This window comes from Rattus norvegicus, chromosome 6, assembly GCF_021556685.1.
Source record: "Rattus norvegicus strain SHRSP/BbbUtx chromosome 6, alternate assembly SHRSP_T2T, whole genome shotgun sequence".
Classification (NCBI taxonomy): domain Eukaryota; kingdom Metazoa; phylum Chordata; class Mammalia; order Rodentia; family Muridae; genus Rattus; species Rattus norvegicus.
In genome coordinates, this window is record NC_141539.1 from 54,878,778 (window position 1) to 54,900,525 (window position 21,748).

At 41.6% G+C, this 21,748-nt stretch overlaps 1 protein-coding gene across 2 annotated transcripts in view; it reads right to left on the minus strand.

Moving 5' to 3' along the window:
- The window catches only part of Prkar2b (protein kinase cAMP-dependent type II regulatory subunit beta), a 91,270-nt gene that overhangs the window by 60,408 nt on the left and 9,114 nt on the right, over positions 1 to 21,748 (minus strand). For both annotated transcript variants that reach the window (NM_001030020.1, XM_087552276.1), the window contains 1 exon segment: positions 8,002 to 8,037. In NM_001030020.1, coding sequence (NP_001025191.1) covers positions 8,002 to 8,037 — 36 coding nt within the window.

Below are 21,748 nucleotides of genomic sequence, written 5' to 3' on the forward strand. Positions count from 1 at the left end.
AGCTGCCATTCACAACCTGCTTAGACCTCACACAGCATCTGGGCAGAGGCTGTCAGAAAATACCCTCCTGGCTGGAAGGTTCACTTGGGGTCATGCAAGGATATGATAAACTTCCTATGTCTACTTCGAAAGGGAAGGCATGACTTAGGATTCCAATCTAAAATAGTTAAGGTCTCTGCCACCTATTTTGGTGATGGTGTCCTTAGCTTAGCGGAGGCAGGCTGGGAGTGCAGAGAGGCCTTCTACAGGAGATGTAGCAGCTGCTCTTTACATGAAGACCTTCTGCATGTTCCCCATGGTTGTGGTAGATGAGAGAGACAGCCCATGGTTCTAAACTGTTTGTTGACTGTTCACAGCAGAAAAGGGGTGCATACCTAACCATACCCACTTCTCAGGGTGGACCTGAGATTAAATATTTGCAGGGAGGAATGTCTGGGAAAGGAAGCTTATTGGCTAACCCTTCGGGGCCTGTAGGTACTTCATTAGCATGGAGAACTCTGGTCCTACATGACCACAGGTCATGTTTCCTCATGTGAGGAGTGTGGCGCATGTTCCAGGCCAGGCCAGGGAGCAGGGAGTGGTCAAAGTCTCAGGTGTGTGCCCACCGAGTCTCCGAGTTTCAGCCTTCTCTAGCTTACCAAGCTTCCTGGTGTGGTTACCGACAACAGAGGCAGGCTTTGTATCCCTGGCTGGGCTGTAGACAAGGATGGCCTCTAACTTGCACTGATCTTCCTACCTCTGCCTCCTGAGTGCTGGGTACAGTGTGCACCACGGTACCCAGAAAAATATGATTCTCAACTGATGAAAGAAATAGGAGGTCTGAAGACATTTTGTTTTGTAACCAGAGCATTAATTTGTTTTTAAACATCAAAACCCTTGGTCAAATTGTAAAGTAGGATGAAATAGCTTACTGGGCTCAGGGACTCAGGGACAATATGGCTCATTCTCTAGTTATTGGCTCAAAAGCAGCAGCTGGATAAGTCTGACAGGGCCGTGGGGTAAGATGGCAGCATTTACTACAAGCTAAAATAGCTGTCTGAACATAAAAGCTATTGCAGTTTTCAGAATAATGGTTTATAGGTCCAGCTGGTAATTTAGGGGAGAGAAGTTGTGCTTCTGTTCTTACCTAAATAGGTAAAGAAACCCTTGAGGATGCTATTACAATAATCATATGAATTTGGGGTAGTGCTAGGTACTACCCCAAATCTATGTACTTACGTATTTTGACTAATTTAAGAGAAGAAAGTGACAGAAGCGGGGAAAACAGAATCAACATTAGGACTTCCTGCTCCATTAAACTTGGATACCCTGAACTAATTTACATATATATTATATACTTGGCCCTTAGTCCACGGCAGGGGTCACGCTGACAGCTCTCTGGGCATTCCTTCATGAATCATCACAGTAAGTAATTTTTACAGGAGACAGCTTAGGTAATTTGTCCAAATCCCACAGCTGATAACCTATGGATCTAAAACACTCATCAATGCCTTCCTTGGGCTTAGCCTGGGGCTAAACACACTGTAAGTTTGTACTGAATATTTCATCAGTAAGTGGAAAAAATCACCCCACTATGACCTCCTCTCTATTTTACACTGTCTTCTCCTGCAGTATAAAGTATTGGGAGGTTAAAATTAGCCTTTCATTTAAATAAGCATTTACAGAGAATAAATTCTACCCCTGACCCCATCAGTCCAACCATGCCCTCTGCTCTGTTACCCTTGGTCATCCACATGACGAGGACCCCGCAGATAGACATCTTGTCACTAGCCCATCTCCCTCTCCCTGAGCCTCCCTTGTGCCTGCAGCTTCCTCAAGGATACAGAGCACTTACTGCTTGGCTGCCAACAATGCAGTGTGCTCGTGGGCTCTTTCTCTCCTTCCTAACACTTTCCACACAGACAACCAGTCTATTTTCTTTTTAAATAAAATATTCCTGACCAAGAATATTACTTTACTATTGCAGCATGGAAGAGATACTCCTTGAATACTGCAATAGGAAAGGTAGTGGGGGCCTCTCAGAGTCCCTCACACTGCTGTCTAGCATCCTGCCTGGGACTCACATGCAAATAAATGCCTGTGCTACTACTCCAAGGTTTACATCATTCAGGTCTGCCTTCCTGAGTCACTCCAACTTCAGTGACAGACCGAGCTGATGACCTGTTTGAGTGGGGATTGTCAATTCGGCTTCCTTGATTCTGGTAAAACCTCATGTGACCTCCGCTACTTGCCCCATAAGTATAACAAGCCCTTCCCTTCCCAGCATACTCTACCTCAGAATGGCCAGGCCTCGCTTTCACCCACATATCTGCAACACTCTCAGATCCTACATGTGGTGAGCTGGGGGAGAGTGAACCCAGAGCTTCACACAAGCTAGCCATGCATGAACCCTCAGAGACGGTTTCTTCTGAACTAATCCAGAAGTACAATTTTCCTCTGTTCATTAATGGTGGGCCTCACACGTTAGAAAGTGGCAATAAGAAAAGTAACAATAATAATAAGTTCCAGTATCAATGACATGTGACGGTAACATCCGCAGGAGTGCACATGTCACACACTGACAACAACCAGTGCTAGGACTAGAAACGTGGGCAGGATACGCTGTAGTAAGGCCAGTCAAGAGAAGCCTGTGATGTGCCACCAACAAGAACAGGCGTGTGTGCCATGCAGAGGTGACAGCGTGTGTGCCACCACCCAGAACATGGCTACCTTGTGCCACCTACTACAAAGGGCTCCATTCATTCCGGTAGCAATGCGTGTGTGCTTGCAAAATGCCACTCTGGAAAAATAAAATGTTCGGTTTCTGAATAATGAACTTTTTAAAGTTAAATTCATGATTTTCCTTTATGAAACCTTTTTATTCGAACTTTCGCATGTTCTGTAGATCATGCGAAGGTCGTGTCACCTAAGCTATGGCAGTCAACAATATGATAAAAAATGAAAACTAAGAGTATATAAAAGCTACTCTAGCTTTCTGGTATTTCTAAAGAAGTGTCTTATTTTACTAAAGTACTGGTCTGTAAGGCATTAGGAAAACAAAACGAAGAAACGAACAAACAAAAGTGTTTCTTTGCAGAGAGTGGTGTAGCGGAGACCTAACCTTATCTTACAAAGCTGATCAAGTACCATGTTTCATGTGGCTTACTCTGGGTTTATCTAAGCCCGTCTGTACATCTAAATATAGATGGAGTTGGTTAAACGATGGAACTTTTTTTTTAAGTAGCTTTTAGAACTGTCAGCATGTTGCTGCTGTTGTAGTGTGGAGTTGTAACTTCATGGACTGTGGACAGTTAACGACATGTACTTAAAGGTGGACTACTGCAAAACAGGTGTTTTATCTAGACACTTGTACACGATTTTTTTGTACTGCTGGTATTGTACCAGAAATATTTTCTTTTACTGTTACTTGCTTTTTAAACTTTTTAGCCTCTTAAAGAAAATCTTGCTTATGGCACAATTTGTCTCAAATCCATTCCAAGTTGTATTTCTGTTTTCCATTTTTAAAAAACATTTCAATTTATCCCCCCAAAAAACCCAACTTTAATTTCAGCTCTAAATTTTTCTTAATGCTAGTTTTAGAAAAAATGAAATTTATCTCTGTTAAAATTATACTATACAATTCAATACTTGTAGTGAATCATTAAAGACAGAATTATAACAGAAGAAAGTTTGCGAGTTTGCTATCTGGACTTGTGTGCACAGCTCTGTTACAGGAAGCCAGTGCTTCTCAGAGCGAGCCTGCGAGGCAGCAGACCTTCAAAGCAATGCCAAGCACGGACGCAAAGAGCCCATGGGCTTCGAAGGGTCTCACTGACCAACTGTGTCAGTCAGCTGCTGACACGGAGTCTTTAATGGGGGTCAGGAGGTGCTCTGAGTAAGACAACAGAAGAAGTATGCTCTCAGTCAGCAGAATAAAGTATATCAAGCTTACAGTCCATTAGTTACAGAAGTAATACACTACATAGAAGAACGCCCTTTGATCTTGGGAGATACACACTCAAGTATTTATGAAAGGGTCAATAAAACATAAAAATGGTGATTGGGTATGGTAGCACTAGGGAGCCTGAGGGAAGCGGGGAGGGGAAAAGTCATGAACTCAAAGCTGGCTTGGGCTCTTTCATTTCAGAAACCAAAAATATGTGTGCATGTGTGTGGGGGTGTATGAAGAAAAAAGAGTGTGTAAATGTGTCAAAATAATGAATGAACAACCAAGGAATCTGGGTGAGTGTGCTCTTTCAGCTGTTCCCTGAAATTTTCTATGAATATAATATTTTTCTAAATAAAATCTCGTGATTAGAAAAAAAAAACAAAAACAAAAAACAAAAAAGAAGCCCCGAGGCCAGCTTGTTTCAGTACAGAGCACTTTAGAAAAAGAACCACACGGAAAACCTCTACACCGTCTAAAACCTGTAACGTGCAGACAGTAAAAAGAGACACTCTGGCTAAACACTGGAATCGGTGTCAGCCCTCCAACAGTAACACTTTTTTCCTGATGGGCTAAGGTACAATGCTGTGAGGAGTTTATTGACTGATTTAAAGCATTCTACAGAACAGGGATCACACTAATATTGTGGAGAGCAGACATTCTGTTGGTGGTTTTATTGAAGCCACTTAACCCTTAGGACAAACTTGAATGTTACTGTTAGCCTCCTAATGAGAGGGCTGAGGAGGGAGGAGGAGGAAGATAGGAGGGGAGGAAGAGAAAAAGAAGAAAAACATTTCTTTATATTTTTAAAGAAGTGTTTACTAGGTGCTGGAGAGATGGTTCAGTACTTTGGAGCACTGAATGCTCCTCCAGAGACCCATGTTCAAATCCCAGCACCTACACAGGAACTCACAGCTGTCTGAATCTCCGAGGTCTGATACCTTCGCACAGACATACAGGCAGGTGAAACAGTAATGAACATAAAATAAAAATAAATTACAACAAAAGGAGAAGTATTTACTAAGACTGAGAAACCAAAACGAAACAAACAAAAATACCTTTTCTTTTAATTACAAGACTATAAGGCACTGTTTCTAAAACAGGTTCGATGAGGCACTGCCAGGAAGACACAAAGGTGTATGTAGCTGTATTTCAGAAGACATCTGGACACCACCTCCATGTTTGTAGAACTTACCCAACCAATCCTGTGTAGCCAGACTCTGCTAACAAAATCCTCACCCATCCCCATTAGTCAGACTGCCACAGATCTGCATTAAGGAGTGAACTGGATCTGAAAACTGAGGTCTTAAAACCATAGGAATTCGGCTTAGCAATATTGACCACAACTGGCCCTTTTACTTACAGAGCCAGTAACTGACAGGTCCCTGAGCAAATGCTGAAAATACACAACACTGTCACAAGAAGTCATCAGAACTGGAGCTACCGAATACAAAAGCAGGGGTTGGAGGGATGGCTGGGCAGGAAAGAGCGCTGGTTCCTCTTCTAAAGGACCAGAGTTCCATTCCCAGCTCCACCTGGGGGGCTCACAGGCTTCTTTAACTATAGTTCCAGGGCTCTGAAGCCCTCTGGGGGCACCTCACACACGGTGTACATTTCCCAGACACACAGACATGCATCAACGTAAACAAAAGTGAGTATAAAAAGAGCATGAACCTAAATAGCGGGCTTAATAAGTGTTCTAATAAACATACTTCTCATTCTCGTGAATCATAGCAGCACAGTATAAAAGGAGGAACGTTTTATTTAAATTATCCAGATCTGGAAATTATTTTTAATAGATGCAACCTAAGTACTAAAAGCTCCAAACACCAAGATTTAAGGAACTTGGAAACAAGAAACACTGCACCCCATTATGTTTCCAGCAGAAACTGAGCACCCATCTATCCAGCAAGCTACACCTGTCTTGTTGTAACAGTGTTTCTATCCTGTTCTCTAACTAATACAGTGTTGCTTTTTCTGAACTATTATTTTCAAAGAAACAAAGATTTCTGGATGATATTTTCTAGCTGATTTTCTTCCCTACAGATTCTAGCTCTTGAAGTTCTACAGTCTAATTCTAAAAGGAAAGTATTACTGAGATTAAACCCCACCAAAAAGGACTCCTGAAGTGCTCTCAGTAATTACACACAATTTTCTATATTGTTAACAAGAAATCTATTTTTTTTAATTTTCAAGAATGCTATTTTATTATGGACAGCTGAGGGACAGCTCCTCCGCTAAACTGCCTTTAAACGGACAGAACTGCAGAATTGCCCTCCCAGAGTATCTCAGACTGTTCCTGTGGGGGTTTGGCCAGGAACTGCGTAGACAAACTTTGATAAGAATTGTAAGAAAGCTAATAAAGGTAGACAGGTAGATGATTAAATATATCCTTATTCCCCCATATATAACATTTTCCCCTAAGACATATAATTTTGTTTCTCTTGACCAAAAGATTCAAAGACACACAGGAGTAGACTGGCAGGCTACTTTGTAAAATGTCTCTTGTACTTGAAACCAACATCAAGAGTCATTTCATAATGGTGTTCGACATACAATATGACAGTTTTACCCTGTTTAAAAGTATTGTTATTTCATGACGACTTTTTTCTATTGCCTTCACTGGCATCTCCAATCATCTCTCATACTGGAGATGAAGACGTTTTAATTGTACTTCTGCTAGCATTCCATCAGCTCTACAGTTCCATGCAATGGATACATATTTAGGGGAGGAGAGGCAAAATAATCGTGTGAAAACTAATCTATACGCTAAGCCATCAATTGTTAATGAATACATCTCATAACAAATACTAATGGAACTTACTCACAAATAAATGTCTCACTTCATTCGGCACAGGGCAGAAAGGGAGACAGTTCCAAGACCCACAGTTGTTTCTACTGGATGAACTTCACTTCATAAAGGAATGAGACGCGACACTGATTCTAACTGTTCCTTCCTGGTATCTATTGTTTCTGAAAGTCATGTTTCAAGTCAAGCTCTACCCCGGATAAAATTCAGCACCTTGCAGATATGAACACAACCCCATCCCACAGAAGGCACAGACACCTGCATTTTGTTTTCAATGTTTAAAATAAATATGCAGAGGCTGCAGACAGCTGAGAATGGTAGCCACCACCCCAAATGCAGCACACTTCCCTAGTATCTGCCATTAAAGGCCTGGTCACTGTGAACAAGAATAAATTATTCCACTCACTGCAGGCAAATTAAAAATAAAAATGGGGCTTAAAGAGTTTTGAGTATTACAACACAGTTGAGATTAGACAATTTTATGAAATAAAGAACTAATTTCTAATATCTGACTCCAAAAATGAAGTGTCTGAAATGCCTTCTATTTTTGAGTAAAATAATTCTCCCTCTACCTAAGAGGAAGAGTAACTTTCTTAAAGCACATGTAGTGCACTTCATTAATCTTCTCTTCAGAGATGATATCCCATGGGGTGAATTCTCTAGAAAAATCACTGATCCATTTCCCCACCTCAACTTCCTTACTGAAATTAGTGTGGACAGAAACACCTTTAGCTGTATGCCCTCCTTCCCCACAGGTCATGGGGTCCACAGTGAACCTCACTTAGGCACTTGGTAGAGGGCTCTGTCCTGGCCGTGCAGCAGGGTGCCAGGGCACATAAAACAGCAAGTGAAATGTCAAGTGGCTTGCTCCCACTCTAAGGGGTTCCCTAGGAGAGTCACAAACACCCCTCCTCACTGTTTCTAGGTCTCTTTTGCCCATCTGTTAAATCACTGCTTCTAAACTGTCACCAGTAAATGATCTCTCATTTAAGTAGCCATTTTGTCAAAGGTAGGAAGAAATATACAGAGTAAAATGAAGCCTGCATCTGTCTGGGTCACAGTGGGACTTAAACATAGCCACTCATGGCTTAATTAATTTTCAAATAGTTCCTAATATATGTTTATATCACATTGGGGTTCTTAGGAAAGATAAACAAGTAAGCTATTAATCACCACGAATTATTCATTGTACATTTTCATCCAATAAAAGTATCATTTTTGAAATGTCAGTATTAGTGAGTGAAGTCCGTAGGACAGTCAGACTTACCCGAGGCACGCCTTGTGAACCGGTTTATAACTGGAGCTAAAAGAAAAGAGCCGAAAAACATGATTAGATTTTTAAATCTCATTTTCCCCAAAACAAAAATGACCCAGTTAAGTAATCCCATAATTTCAATATAAATTGAAATGTATAAATAATATAAGAATACAAACTGTATGATATTAAATACTCAGGGATGAATCAGTCAATAATCATAAAGGAAATAAAAGTCCCTAAAGAAACATAACATAAAATCAGGTTTCACCTATCAGATCAGTCATGGCTACATCGTGAGACCTTGTATCAATCAATATATGGTAGCAAATTATATTTTCCAAATTGTCCAAGATACAAAACGTATTTATATTTTATATACCATCATAATTCAGCAGATACAAATTACTTACACAAAGAACTGTACCTAGGTGTCACACACACACACACACACACACACACACACACAAACACACACACTGCCCATGGTTTCCATGAACCCTTTAAACCCCCCTTTTTGCATCCTGAAGAAGGAAGGCGTCTTAACAGAGCTGCCCTCCGAGGCTTACAAGGACAATGGCTTGAGACAGCACTGATGAATCCAACCACAAGACTGCAGATCTGGGAGCATGGGCAGGTGAAGGTGGTAGAAGGCCTGTCACAGCCTTGGATCAGCATACAGACTCCGTGCTCCATGCCCCTGCCTGCCAGCCTCTTCAGAAGGTGAAGGCACTGTGGCCTCTGGTGTAGTGTCTTCTCTACACACCTTATGTTCCTATGTTTTTTTAAAGGAAATTTCCCACAATGATCCCGTCACCTAGAACATCCTTCGCTTTGCAGGAGGGATCACAGCCAGGGTTTTGATCATGCTAGCCACACACCTTCAGTTGTCACACTGATTCAGAGTGTAACCCTAACAATCAACTTCCAGGACGTTCCTGCACAAGAAGGAAAGCATCCCAGAGTCTGTGTTCTGTATAAATCCTACTATTATGATGCCGTGTGTGTGTGTGTGTGTGTGTGTGTGTGTGTCTGTGTATCTGTGTGTCTGTGTGTGCATGTGTGATGACTCCTATTATTATGCCTCCTATTATTATGCCATGCGTGCATGCTATGCATGCATGTCGTGCGTGCATGCCGTGCGTGCATCATGTGTGCGTGTGTGCGTGTGCGTGTGTGTGTGTGTTCATGCGTGCATGTTACACAGTATACCAATCAGAGAACAACCTTCAGTTTTCACACTCACTTCCCACCTCGTTTGAGACAGTCTCTTCCCTTCCACCTATGCCAAGCTAGCTGGCCCACAAGCTTCCAGACATTGTTCTCTGTGACCCATTTCCTCATAGGGCACTGAGATTCCAGGCCCACTCTCGTGTATGTGGCTCTGTGTGGTTTTCAGGGACTCAAACTCAGGCCCTGGCACTTGCATGTTAAGCTCCCTCACAAATAAACCATCTTGGGAGCCCCCTGTTCGACAGTCAAGTCTGCAAGAGACTACAACTGTGTGAGCCTAGATCCTGATAATGTTGTAGATACACATAAGACTACTTCATGCCATTTTAATATGTATCAACAGACCCCAGTAGGGTGCTGTCAGTATCACCCAGTGGGTGAAAGAGCTTGTCACAAAGGCCTGGAGATCTGAGTTCTATCCCTAGAACCATGAGGTAGAAAGAGAGAGTCGGCATCATAGAGCTGTCCTGACTTCCACATGTACACCGTGACATATACATACCACACACACACACACACACAAATAGTTTTTTTTTAATTCCCCAGCAGAACAACAATACTAATGAAAGAATTAAATTTCTTTTTTTTTTTTTGTACTTTGCTTTGTCTGGGATTTTACTCTTACATGTGGTAGAGAAAAATCTCTTATAAACATCATCTGTGAATGAAAAAGCTGATGGCCAATGAGCTGAGAAGATGGGATAGTGGCAGGAAGAGAGAGGATTCTGGGAAATAGTAAGAGATAAAAGAGAGACGCAGGGAGAGCCACTCTAGATGAGAGATGAGATGAGAGACAGAATGGAGACACGGATGTAAACCAGCAGGGAGACACTGAGGAGACACAAAGGAAGAAGCAGGCTGGGCCTGAAGGAATGGTAACCAAGCCCATGGTAGACAGAATAACTTAAATGGGTTAAATAAGTTAGGAGCTGGTCAGGGAATAAGCCAAAGCTTAGACAGGCATTTATTAATCAATATTTAGTCTCAGAGTTGTCACCCCAGGAGCTGAGGTTAGGGAAGGAAAAACTGATTGTTGTAATTTTTTTAGCATACGTGTCTTTAGAAAACAACCCATCCCACTACTGCCGTGTCATTTATGGTATGTGGGTAACCAGAACAGTCCATCTGGCCGGACTCCACATACAGCATTCATGCTCATAAGCGTTTCACCCAGATGGGAGAATCTAACCATGTTATGCCCTTTTCCTCACATGCTAAAGCACATAAATTACATCCCTGTGTCTATCTCTGACAGTCTTTCCAGAGACTGTGTCTATTCCAAACTGTGGGCATGTAAGCCACATGAGGACGACTCTCACCGCTTCACAATAAATGGGGCCCAGGAAAGGTCAGTTAATGAGGCAAGTGACACAACAGGGCGGGTGGTTTTCAGTAGTCGAAACACATACGGTGTCTGCGCATCAGCAAAATTCCAATCAACACACCCGTATCTCCCGTGCCCTCTCCAAGAGACAAAGGAAACGCAAGTATTTCCTGCATATACGTGTAGTGAGTTAAGACATCACACTTGGGGCTGGGGATTTAGCTCAGTGGTAGAGCGCTTACCTAGGAAGCGCAAGGCCCTGGGTTCAGTCCCCAGCTCCGGAAAAAAGAACCAAAAAAAAAAAAAAAAAAAAAAAAGACATCACACTTGTTCTAGAGTTTCTTCCTCCCTAGCAACACAGGAAAGAACTGAAGTCAGTGTGCACCCAGCTGAGCGATGACCTACATGTGCCCTCTCAGGTGCCGTGCCAGGAAGGGGAGCAGGAGTGCAAATGCACACAGAAGTCATATGCAACTAGAGAGGGATGGGAAAGCACACGGAAAAGGGACCCTTGGCCCTAGGGCTGGCCCGAGCCACTTCCATGAAGCCTGATGAATCATTTAACTTTGACCTACAAAATATGAACAAGAAGTGCTGCTCTTCTCTTGGGAGATTGTGAACTCGTATCTTTTGAAAGTGCTTGTCAACTGTGAACTCTCACCGACTACAAGGGACTGACACTTGCTGTAACTAACACTGCCATTTCTTTTTTTTTTTTTTTTTTTTCCGGAGCTGGGGACCGAACCCAGGGCCTTGCGCTTGCTAGGCAAGCGCTCTACCACTGAGCTAAATCCCCAACCCCAACACTGCCATTTCTAAAGTGCTCAGCAACACAGACTCGCAAGAGAAAAGAGGCATGGGACTGCGGATGTGGCTCATGGCATGAGAACACCAGCTGCAGCACCAGCCTGGGGACTCTGGTTCCCATCCCCAACAACTGGCACCCTGGGAACAGACATTTACCAGGCCTTGCTAGCCACAAGCCTAGCTTTGGGCTCAGTGAGAAACACTCTCAAAACAATGTGGCAGAGAGAAGTGGAGGACACCCATCTACTGGGCTAATCTTGTTCACTGTGTAAGGGTGTCTTTGAATTACTCAAATGTTGATTTCCGTACCAGCAGAGAGCCGAATGCTGCCCAAACTTTGGTACTGTTATTTTTTATGAACCATCACCTGTCTCAGTGTTCTATAAACTCTTCTCTGTCACCCTCTGATTGGTTTCATAAAGGGCTGACAACCCATAACAGGGCAGGAGAGGAAAGTGAGACACCCAGGCAGAGACAGGAACTGTGGGAAGAAGAAAGGCATGGGATTCGCCAGCCAGACACAGAGAAAGTCAGACATACAGGGACTGAATGAGAAGTAACAGGCCACATGGCAAAGGTGGATTAATATAGACGGGTTATTAAGTTATAGGAGCTAGTTGGAAACAAGCCTAAGCTGGAAGGCCTAAGTTTTCATAAATAAAATATCTCCATATCATTCATTATTGGGAGCTGGTGCATCAGAATCACTCCAACGATGCCCATCCTGTAGCCTCAACACACACACACACACACACACACCCGACAAATACAAAATTAACAAATGAAGGTATCTCATGTGTGACAAATTAAGTTTTCTCGGTCATGGTTTCCATGTTTTGAAGTTCTTGCTCAATAAATATTCTGTGGCTGCACATGCATGTGTGTGTCTCACACATACACATATTCATAGAATACAGAGAGGAAGGGAGTGGAGGAGAGAAGAGGGAGGAGAGAAAGGAGAGAAATTACCTCAACACCATAAAATTCAGAAAGAAAAACAGAGGAAGCACACTGTCTGCCTATGAGACAGTATGATTTAAGAATGTATGAACCCCTTACATTTGGGGAAAGATATGTCCTCAGAGAGTACCCAGAGAAAACAGCAAACATTCTGTGTATATGCTCCCTCCCAAATGCTAATCCAGAGAAACACTGTGAGCTTCACAACGGGCATTGCTGTGCTTGTATAACAGATCCTATCACTGGCACACTATGACTCACTAGGTTCACATTAGTTCTAGGGCTTCCAGGAGACCAGAACTGTAACTGACTCAAGTTCTCCTACATTCTGGAGTATCCTTAGGAGAAAAAGCCCTCACACCTGAGGTAAACTGAAGAAGTGCCTCCATTCCCAGGAGAAAGAACCACCTCCTACAGCTGCCTAGGTAATTCTATCCACAGAAACTGCTCCGTTTTACTCTCTGTACCCAAGGCTGCCCTGGTTGAGTTAACACTCACTGGATAAGCTGAAAAACATACAGAGGAAGCCTGTTTGCTTCCCAAGCCACATGAGTGGACACAGGCGCTAGAATTCTAAGTCTCTGCACAGAGGGCTGAACTACATCTACTCATATTTCCATACAACTGCTTCCAGAGCTTACCAAACTTAGAAGAAAAATAGGTGAAAGAGGAATTCAGAGAATGCTGAAAAGCAAGATAGTTCACAAAATAGAAGACATCAGTTAAAAGCAGGAAGCAACGAGACTGGTTTTCAAAATGCATGGGCACTGTCTTCATTTCTCGGCATGTTGCTGAAAGAGACATTCCAAGCTAAACAAAGATGAACTGGATTGTGATCTGTGGTCACACGCATACATGCATGCGTACACACACACACACACACACACACACACACACACACACACACACAAGAAACAGTAAGTCTAAATGAACTGTGCTGATGAAAAAGTATGGACGCACACACAGAGAGACACAGACACACACACACAGACACACACACACACAGACACACACACAGACACACACACAGACACACACACACACCCCACACACAGACATACACACACAGACACACACACACACACACAAACAAAAAAGCCACCCTATCTATACTAGAGGCACATTAGGTAACTGTGTCTTCTGTAGAAATGTACTCATATGCCCTGGAGTAAAATACCTCCAACCTTCTTAGACTCCATAGCGTCTCTCTCTTCATATTAGTTGCTTTTTTTGTTGTTGTTGCTTTAGAAATAAAACATTTTTGTATCTCTTAACTGCCTAAATAAAAGACTGAGAAGACTGTAAATTAAAATGCATAAGCTAATTACTTTTGGCAAAATACTCAGTTCAGAATAAATTAATTTAACTTATGCCTATGTTTCAAAAATTAAATAAAGTAAGTTTACCCTTGAACCAATAAAGAATTAAAATTTTAAACAACACCAGCAAACAAGCAAGTAAATGGCACCAGAACAGAAATATTTCACCAATTAGCAGAGAATACATATACTTTGCATGTGTTTAATTCTTGATCCTGAAAAATGCCATTTATTTTTCTATAATTTTATGAAAAGCTGGTGAGTCTCTATCACTCCAACAAATACTGGAAGATACTCATCACAGTCCCACAAGCCTTTGCTCTGTATTTCAGAAACACCACACCATGGCCTCTCGAGGGGAGCACCAGAGGAGAATCACAACTGGGGGTTTTCAAACCCTAACTGCTTGGTCCTAAGAGACATGGATTATAGACTATGTACCTCAAAGTACATCCTGGCCTTAGGTGGCCTGTGTGAGAGGTGGGCATCTGAGAGCACAGCAGGAGGGCTACAGGTCAGGTGTCCATCCCACCTACTCACATGGATTGTGGCTGGAGGTAGGACAGGGTGAAATATGGGTACTTAGCTTCTGGAACATTCCAACTCGAATGATCACTAAAAAGACATACAATTTTGTTCTATTTATTAAATCAAATACCCCCAAATATAACTGATGTTTTAAAATACCACTATAGAAAGCAACAAACTAGCTAGAAAGCCCATTTTTGCTTAGGAGTGAACATGATTCTTCTCTTTGTAATTTATGACAACATTCTCTTACACAAAGAGGAAGGAAAACACAGTTTCAGCCAGAGGAGTCCCAACATGATTAACCTCGTAAAACCACACAGCGGCAAGGCAGGGACAAAGGCCAAGTAAAAAATGTTTCCAAACTCTCTCCAGATTTTAAATACCCTCTACTTGGGGACGAGACACTGTCCAATCTAGAGAAACTCAACCTCTGCTTTTCTATGCACTAAGCCCTCTCCCGAAGCTTGGACATATCAGGCAGGACAAGGTGAGGTTAACAGGGAAGGACAAATGTAGACACCTACTCCATCTAGGAGGGCAAATAACCCAGACCAGTTCCAGAAGTTCAAAGTTCAAACTGCCACTACGTAAGGTTCCCACTAAGGCCATTTTGAAAAATACAAAAGCCTTGAAGTGAATTCAGTGCACAAACAAGTGGGGCTGTGACGATGGCCTCCTCCTAAAAGAAGTCACAGAATGTAGCCGTAACTGAGTTCCCTGCGTCTTCAAAGAATGAAGATGTCCCTGCCACTACAGGCTTAAGCCAAGCCACCATCATAGCACACCATTCCACGTCCTCCACAGCAAACAGCTAGCTAGAGATCTCTGGCATTCTGCACTGTCCACTTCCTCACGCTAGCTCCACAGGTGTCTCCACTGGTATGTGTGCTTACCAATCCCTAGCACTTACACACACACACACACACACACACACACACACACACACACACACACACACAAGAAACAGTCTAAATGAACTGTGCTGATGTGGACAGGAGGTGCTCCCCGACTCCATTGATTCTTCAGACAGATGAAGGCAATAGTTACAAAGTATTAAGTTGGTGAATCCGACATATTACAGTCCTGGTTGGAAACATTCAATAGACTTAAAAGAAGCAAAAACTGACAACCCTTTGACTTTGTTTCCCTCAAACGTCAAAAAGCATTCTCACGTATACTCCATTATTACGAAAATGGAGCCTGGGCTTTGGAGTACAAGACAAAAACAATGAAAGGTTTCACAAAAGAATCATCATAGTAGTAAGGGCATTTTTTTCAATTAAAGACCAGAGAACAGGATTCCAGATTCCAACCATCTGTCTTCCTTTAGCCGAAGCAAAATTAACATTCAACGACATGTACCACCCAACGAGCTTTGTCAAATGTCCTGGGGCCATTTACACAACATCCCAATGCAGGGTCAAGCACTTCAACACTGGACAGTCTCTATGCCTTGTAGTCAGTCCCTACCAACCCACGGGAACGTCTACTACGACTTCTGAGTACCCGTCTCATTTTACCTGTCTGGGAGCGCCCCTTAAATGGAAGCGTCTGCAGCCCATTTTGTTCCTACTGCTTACTCAGTGATATCTCTTCAAATGAGCACATCGTACGTCATTTCTCTGTCCTCATGTTGATAGAGACGGAGTTGTTTCCAGCTCCAGTAGGACTTCAGTAAATATTCTCACAGAAACATCTACAAACTCATAGTTTTGTGCGTCTTACAGAAATGTCTCCACAAGGTGCTGCTGGGCCACTGCTGGTGAGTGTGCACAGTGAGTGTGCACTTCTCTTGTCCACTTTGCTATATTCTTACGGCTCACACAGACAGGTTCCAGCTAGCCCACATCACGGCCAACAGAAAGAACTGTCTTATTTAGCCCTTCTGGTACACACGCAATTTCACTTCCCTAATAACTAAAAACACTGCTCTCTATCCACCTGCTTGCTGGTCAGCCACTCTTAGGACTTCATCAGCATGCCCCAAGTATCTATCTTTACAACGTAGAAAACAGCATAGAATGTGTAATAGGAAAATTTTCCAGATGTCATACAAAAGTGACAAAAGATTTAAGAACTGATAAGAATGGAAATTTCCTTTATGAAAAACATGACAAAATAAAATGGAAGAATCTGGAAGGGTGAAAGGACAAGAAGAGAGATGTGATGTTGATGCTCATGGATAGACAATTCAATATAATTAAAGCACTTGTTCTCTTCTAACCCATACAATTCAGTGCAACTCCAACAGAAGACTTGCTAAAGACTTTACAAAAAGGGAGTTTGTTCTAAAATCCCCATAAAGGCCTTCAACTAATTAAGCAATTTTGAAAGACAATAGATGGGAAATACCATATCATACAAGAGCATCATAAAGTCCTACTCATTATGAAAGAGAGGCATGAATGAAAATATAGCTAAATTAGTAAAACAGTATAGAGACTTTAAGTTTAATTACACATTCATGGAAACCTAAGTTTAAAAACTAATGAATGGGGGGTGCAGAGATGGCTTAGTGGTTAAGAGCACTGACTGCTCTTCCAGAGGTCCTGAGTTCAATTCCCAGCAACCACATGGTGGCTCACAACCATCTGTAATGGGATCTGATGCCCTCTTCTGTTGTGTCTGAAGACAGCTACAGTGTACTCACATACATAAAATAGAACATTCTTTAAAAAAAAAAAGACTAATGAGTGAAAAGCTCAGTGATGCTGCATGCACGCCTGCAGTCTTAACTGTTTTAGAGGCTGAGGCAGGGAGATGGCTTGAGCCCAGGAGCTCAAGACCAGCTTAGGCAACACAGGGAGGCCCTGCCTCAAAACCAAAGCAATGGTAATAATGGAAAAGTGAATCAATAAATTATGCATGCTGGAAATTATAGCTGGCCATACAGTTCAGTGTGCCAGGCACCTACTCGCAAGTCTGCAGGTGGGTCCCTAGGACTCAAGGGGTGGAAGGAGAGAGGCATCCCCACAAGTTGTGCACACACATGCAGACACACACACACACACACACACATACACACACAGTACAATAAAAATTATATTATTTGTCTCATATAGTATGCAAAATCACAGATAAACTGAAGCTTCAAGTGTAAAAATGAAAGTTTAAATACAGTTACCAAAAACAAAGACGCTTTTTTTTAATGTAAGTGAACATAGGTTCCTTTAAAAAGACACAAAAATACTAAGTAAAATATGAAGGATGCATGTTAAGAAGGTAAAGATAAAAAATATTTTCAGCCCACAATACCACAAAGACATGAATAAAAACAATAAAACGTTACAAGGAAAAGTTATGGCCACACATTGAAAAGGAAAGCCCAACGCTGAGAGGTGGCTTTTCCAATGCACATTACCAGAGAAATCAATAAGCAGACAAGAACACAGGCAGGAGGTTCAGGAAGTTTTTCTCAGAGACTATTAACTACAGAGAGTCAACGAACATAAAAAACACATTCAACATTATTTGTAATAAGGCAAAGACAGCGTTTCAGCGTGAGATCCCTCTGAGGATCAGCGCAGCTGTCAGATCTGACGCTGTCCGACATCAGCTTGAATGTAAAGAAGCAGGGATCATAGCCTGCAGGAGATGAACACAACCTGTGTGTGCCCCTGCAGAGCCCTCACTGCCAAGTGAGGTGCCACCAATATTGGTCTTAGCCACACCCACCTGTCCACCCTCAGGCAGAAACCCTGGGGCAAAGGTTCTCACAACCTTTTAATCTCCAAGTTTTTTTAGACTCTTAAAAATTCTACATTATATCCCTCCATACTTTTGTAATGGAGACTAAACCTGATCAATGCTATATACATTAAAGTAAATGATAAAAAAATAAATGTTATAAATAACATACTTTAAAATTTGTATTTTCCAAAAGAAGGAAATGTTCATTTTTTTTGTGAGCCTAGGCTAGAGCAGCTGAGCTTCCTCTCCAGCCCAAAAGCAAACTTTAGTAAACACTAGAATGACTTTATATTTTTCCCAAACTTGGTATGATAAAATAGACTCCATATTTAATTTGCTGCAATATCAGATACTAATATCCTCAGGAGGGCTTCACTGTGTATTTTTAAAAGTATAAAAGAATAATAAAAGCATGCTTCTTCTTATGATAATCTTTATCCTATGATTCCCTAAAAGGATTTGGGAGTGGGAGAAAATTTTCCTGGTCACACTGGAAACTATCTTTAAAAGTTGGTACATTTGCTTATTAATAAGCATGCTTACATGCTTACATGCAAGTGTGCATGCACGCACACACATGTACACACACACACACACACACACACACACACACAAATATCTACTATAGTACTCTAGCAAAAATTTGCCAATATTTACCACAGAATTTATAGTGTTTATTTACAAGACACAATGCTATGGCGTAGCAGTTTAAACAGACTTCAGTTACATGTATCAATGAAACTTCTCAAACACTATTCTAAAAACAGGCTGAAGTATGATAATTTATGTAAAAGAAACTTTCCTAAGTGCACAATTCATATAAATGTGGAATATATTATAATAGTTCTATTTCTAACTAAGATATTTGCCTGGTATGCAAAACATGCAGTGTTAAGAAAACCTTACACCGGGGTTGGGGATTTAGCTCAGTGGTAGAGCGCTTGCCTAGCAACCGCAAGGCCCTGGGTTCGGTCCCCAGCTCCGGGGGGGGGGGGAGGGGGGGGGGACGAAGAAAACCTTACACCACAAAGCAACAAAAAGCCTAAAGGCACCAAAATGTAAGAGTTTGTTAGAGTAAGGGGATGAATTGTGTAAATGTTATTTAACATATTTATTTCTCTTAGTGTACTGGAGGTATTTCATAATCTAAAAAGAAAACCTTAAACCTTAATTTTCTCTTCTACCTCTTTCTTGCAAGTAAAAAAATCTCCCACTGTGCTCCAACTTGAGCTCCTCCAGGCTAGTTCATATAGTCTTGTCATAAAATACTTTTTTTTTTAAAGATTTATTTATTTTATGTATGTGAGTACACTGTCAATGTCTTCAGACACACCAGAAGAGGGCATCAGATCTCACTTCAGATGGTTGTAAGCCACCATGTGGTTGCTGGGATTTGAACTCAGGACCTCAGGAAGAGCAGTCAGTGCTCTTAACCGCTGAGCCATCTCTCCAGCCCATAAAATACTTTTTACAAGAGAGATTTTGTTAAAGTTCGGACCCTCAAGTATCTTTTGAATTAGTTTTACAGAATTATAAAGTACTGTAAAATTAGTAAGAACTGAAAGGCCTAATATTTACTAGTGTAACCTGTTGTTAGCACTCAACTTAGAAAACAAAGTTCTGGGGCTAGACAAATGACTCAACTGTAAAGGCTAGGCTAGGCTAGGCTCACCACAAAAGTATAAAAGTCAAACATCTGTGAACAACTGGGTCTATAAGCTAAGGTCCAGAAGCGCCCTCCATCTCCTACACCATACTAAGATATTAGCGAGTTATAGTTGTGTCAGTATAGAATTATAGGTTCTAATAGTAAACCACAAAAGAACGCTGACTTGGAGAGATGTAAATCTGTCCCTCAATGAGCTTACTTTTAGAAATACCACAATAGGAAGAAGTGGTAGCAATCTGTCACTGTAGCACAAAGGTTTTCCCAGTTACTGCTCATTTATATTGACTTATATATTAACGTATATACGCATTCCTGTCTCTACAATGAACACCTGTCTCATTGAAACAAAGTAGCATTTTAACTCTTCCTATCCACTGTGTCCTACTTTGTTTCAAAGTGACTTGTTAAGGTTAAGATATAAGTTTAGGATTATGAATCCTAATATTCTAATAACTTAGCCTGTTTCTCAGAGGAGAGGGTGGTATAAAAATGTTTTAGCTGGTGACTTTCTTACCGTTCTTTTGTTTTGTGGGGTTAGGGTGGAAAAACCATTATTCACCGTCACCCTGAATGTGAAATCGTTACAAGCAAGTCATGACTGGTGTCTGTGTTGTAGAGCAATCGAGGGTCAGGGTAAGACAACTTTGTTTTTAATATAATGAAATCTAAACCTATGAGAATGAGTATAGAATAAAGCTTTTATATTTCATGAAATTCTCTTTAACTGCTTTGATGTAAATAAGCATCTGCAGACTGGCTGGCATTAGGCATATTATTTACATGTATCAGAAGGTTTCTACCCTGTTGCATTTACATATATTTATATAGATATTTAATATCCAGCTTTTACTTGGTTTTAACTGAAAAAAAAATTGATCACTATCTTAAGGTTTCTATTCCTACACAAAACCTCATGACCAAGAAGCAAGTTGGGGAGGAAAGGGTTTATTCAGCTTACACTTCCACATTGCTGTTCATCACCAAAGGGAGTCAGGACTGGAACTCAAGCAAGTTAGGAAGCAGGAGCTGGTGCAGAGGCCATGAAGGGATATTACTTACTGGCTTGCTCAGCTTGCTCTCTTATAGAACCCAAGACTAGCAGCCCAGGATGACACCACCCACAGTGGGCCCTCCCACCCTTGATCATTAATTGAGGAAAATGCTTTACAGCTGGATCTCATGAAGGCATTTTCTCAAGGGAGGCTCCTTTCATGGTGATAACTCCAGCTTGTCAAGCTGACATACAAAACCAGCCAGTGAAATCGCCTACAACTGGCAAAGTGCAATAACACAGAGAAAAAACTCTCAGAAACAATGTTTCCCTGCCCTTCCTGCTGTTGGCAATCTGCAAAGCTCCCTGTGATTAAGGACAGGTGACACTATTAGCATCAACAAGGAAACCTGAAATGACTTCTAATTTTGCTCAAAAACATGGAGAAGGAAGCAGGCTCAGGACTTGGAGAGTGAAACAGGTTCAGGGCAGGGTGTCATTTCAGAACTCTTCTAAGAAACTGCATTTATTTTAAATTTATTTTGTCTTCCTTCCATTATCAACTGGCATTCTTACAATTACATGATCCTTAAGCATCTGTAACATGATATTCTCTCTGTCTCTCTCTCTGTCTCTCTCTCTCTCTCTGTCTCTCTCTCTCTCTCTCTTGCTTATAAAAGTAGTGCACTACAAGTTAGGTCATAGTTTAAGGTATATACAGAAAAACAGATTTACAAGACAGGCTTTATAGGTAAAGTGAACTATGTCTTTAGCATAAGACAAAATTTCCCACTGTATTCCACCAAACTTCTGGGCTAGTGCACACATGGCTAGATCCACGGCTCGCTGTGGGTCCTTTGTAGTCCAGATGCTTACACCAGAGTATACCACAGCTACCCTCTGCTAACAGAGTTCGCAGCTGCAGCATTTACAGCTGTGCTCCTCAAAGTGGGGTGTCTGCACCATGAAGCAGTACAGAAAGCAATCCTCTGAGGCAAAGGGAGAAATGAGAGCATGTCTACAAAGACTCCCTCCTTTCCGAATCATATACTGTAGGACACTTCACACACACACACACACACACACACACACACACACACACACACACAAATATATTGGTACACTTATAAAATCTATAAACACATCGGGAATATGCACCAAAATACACTTTGCTAGTTAAGGTATATAATACAGTGAGTTTTCCAAAATAGAATATTCTCATATATTTCTAAATG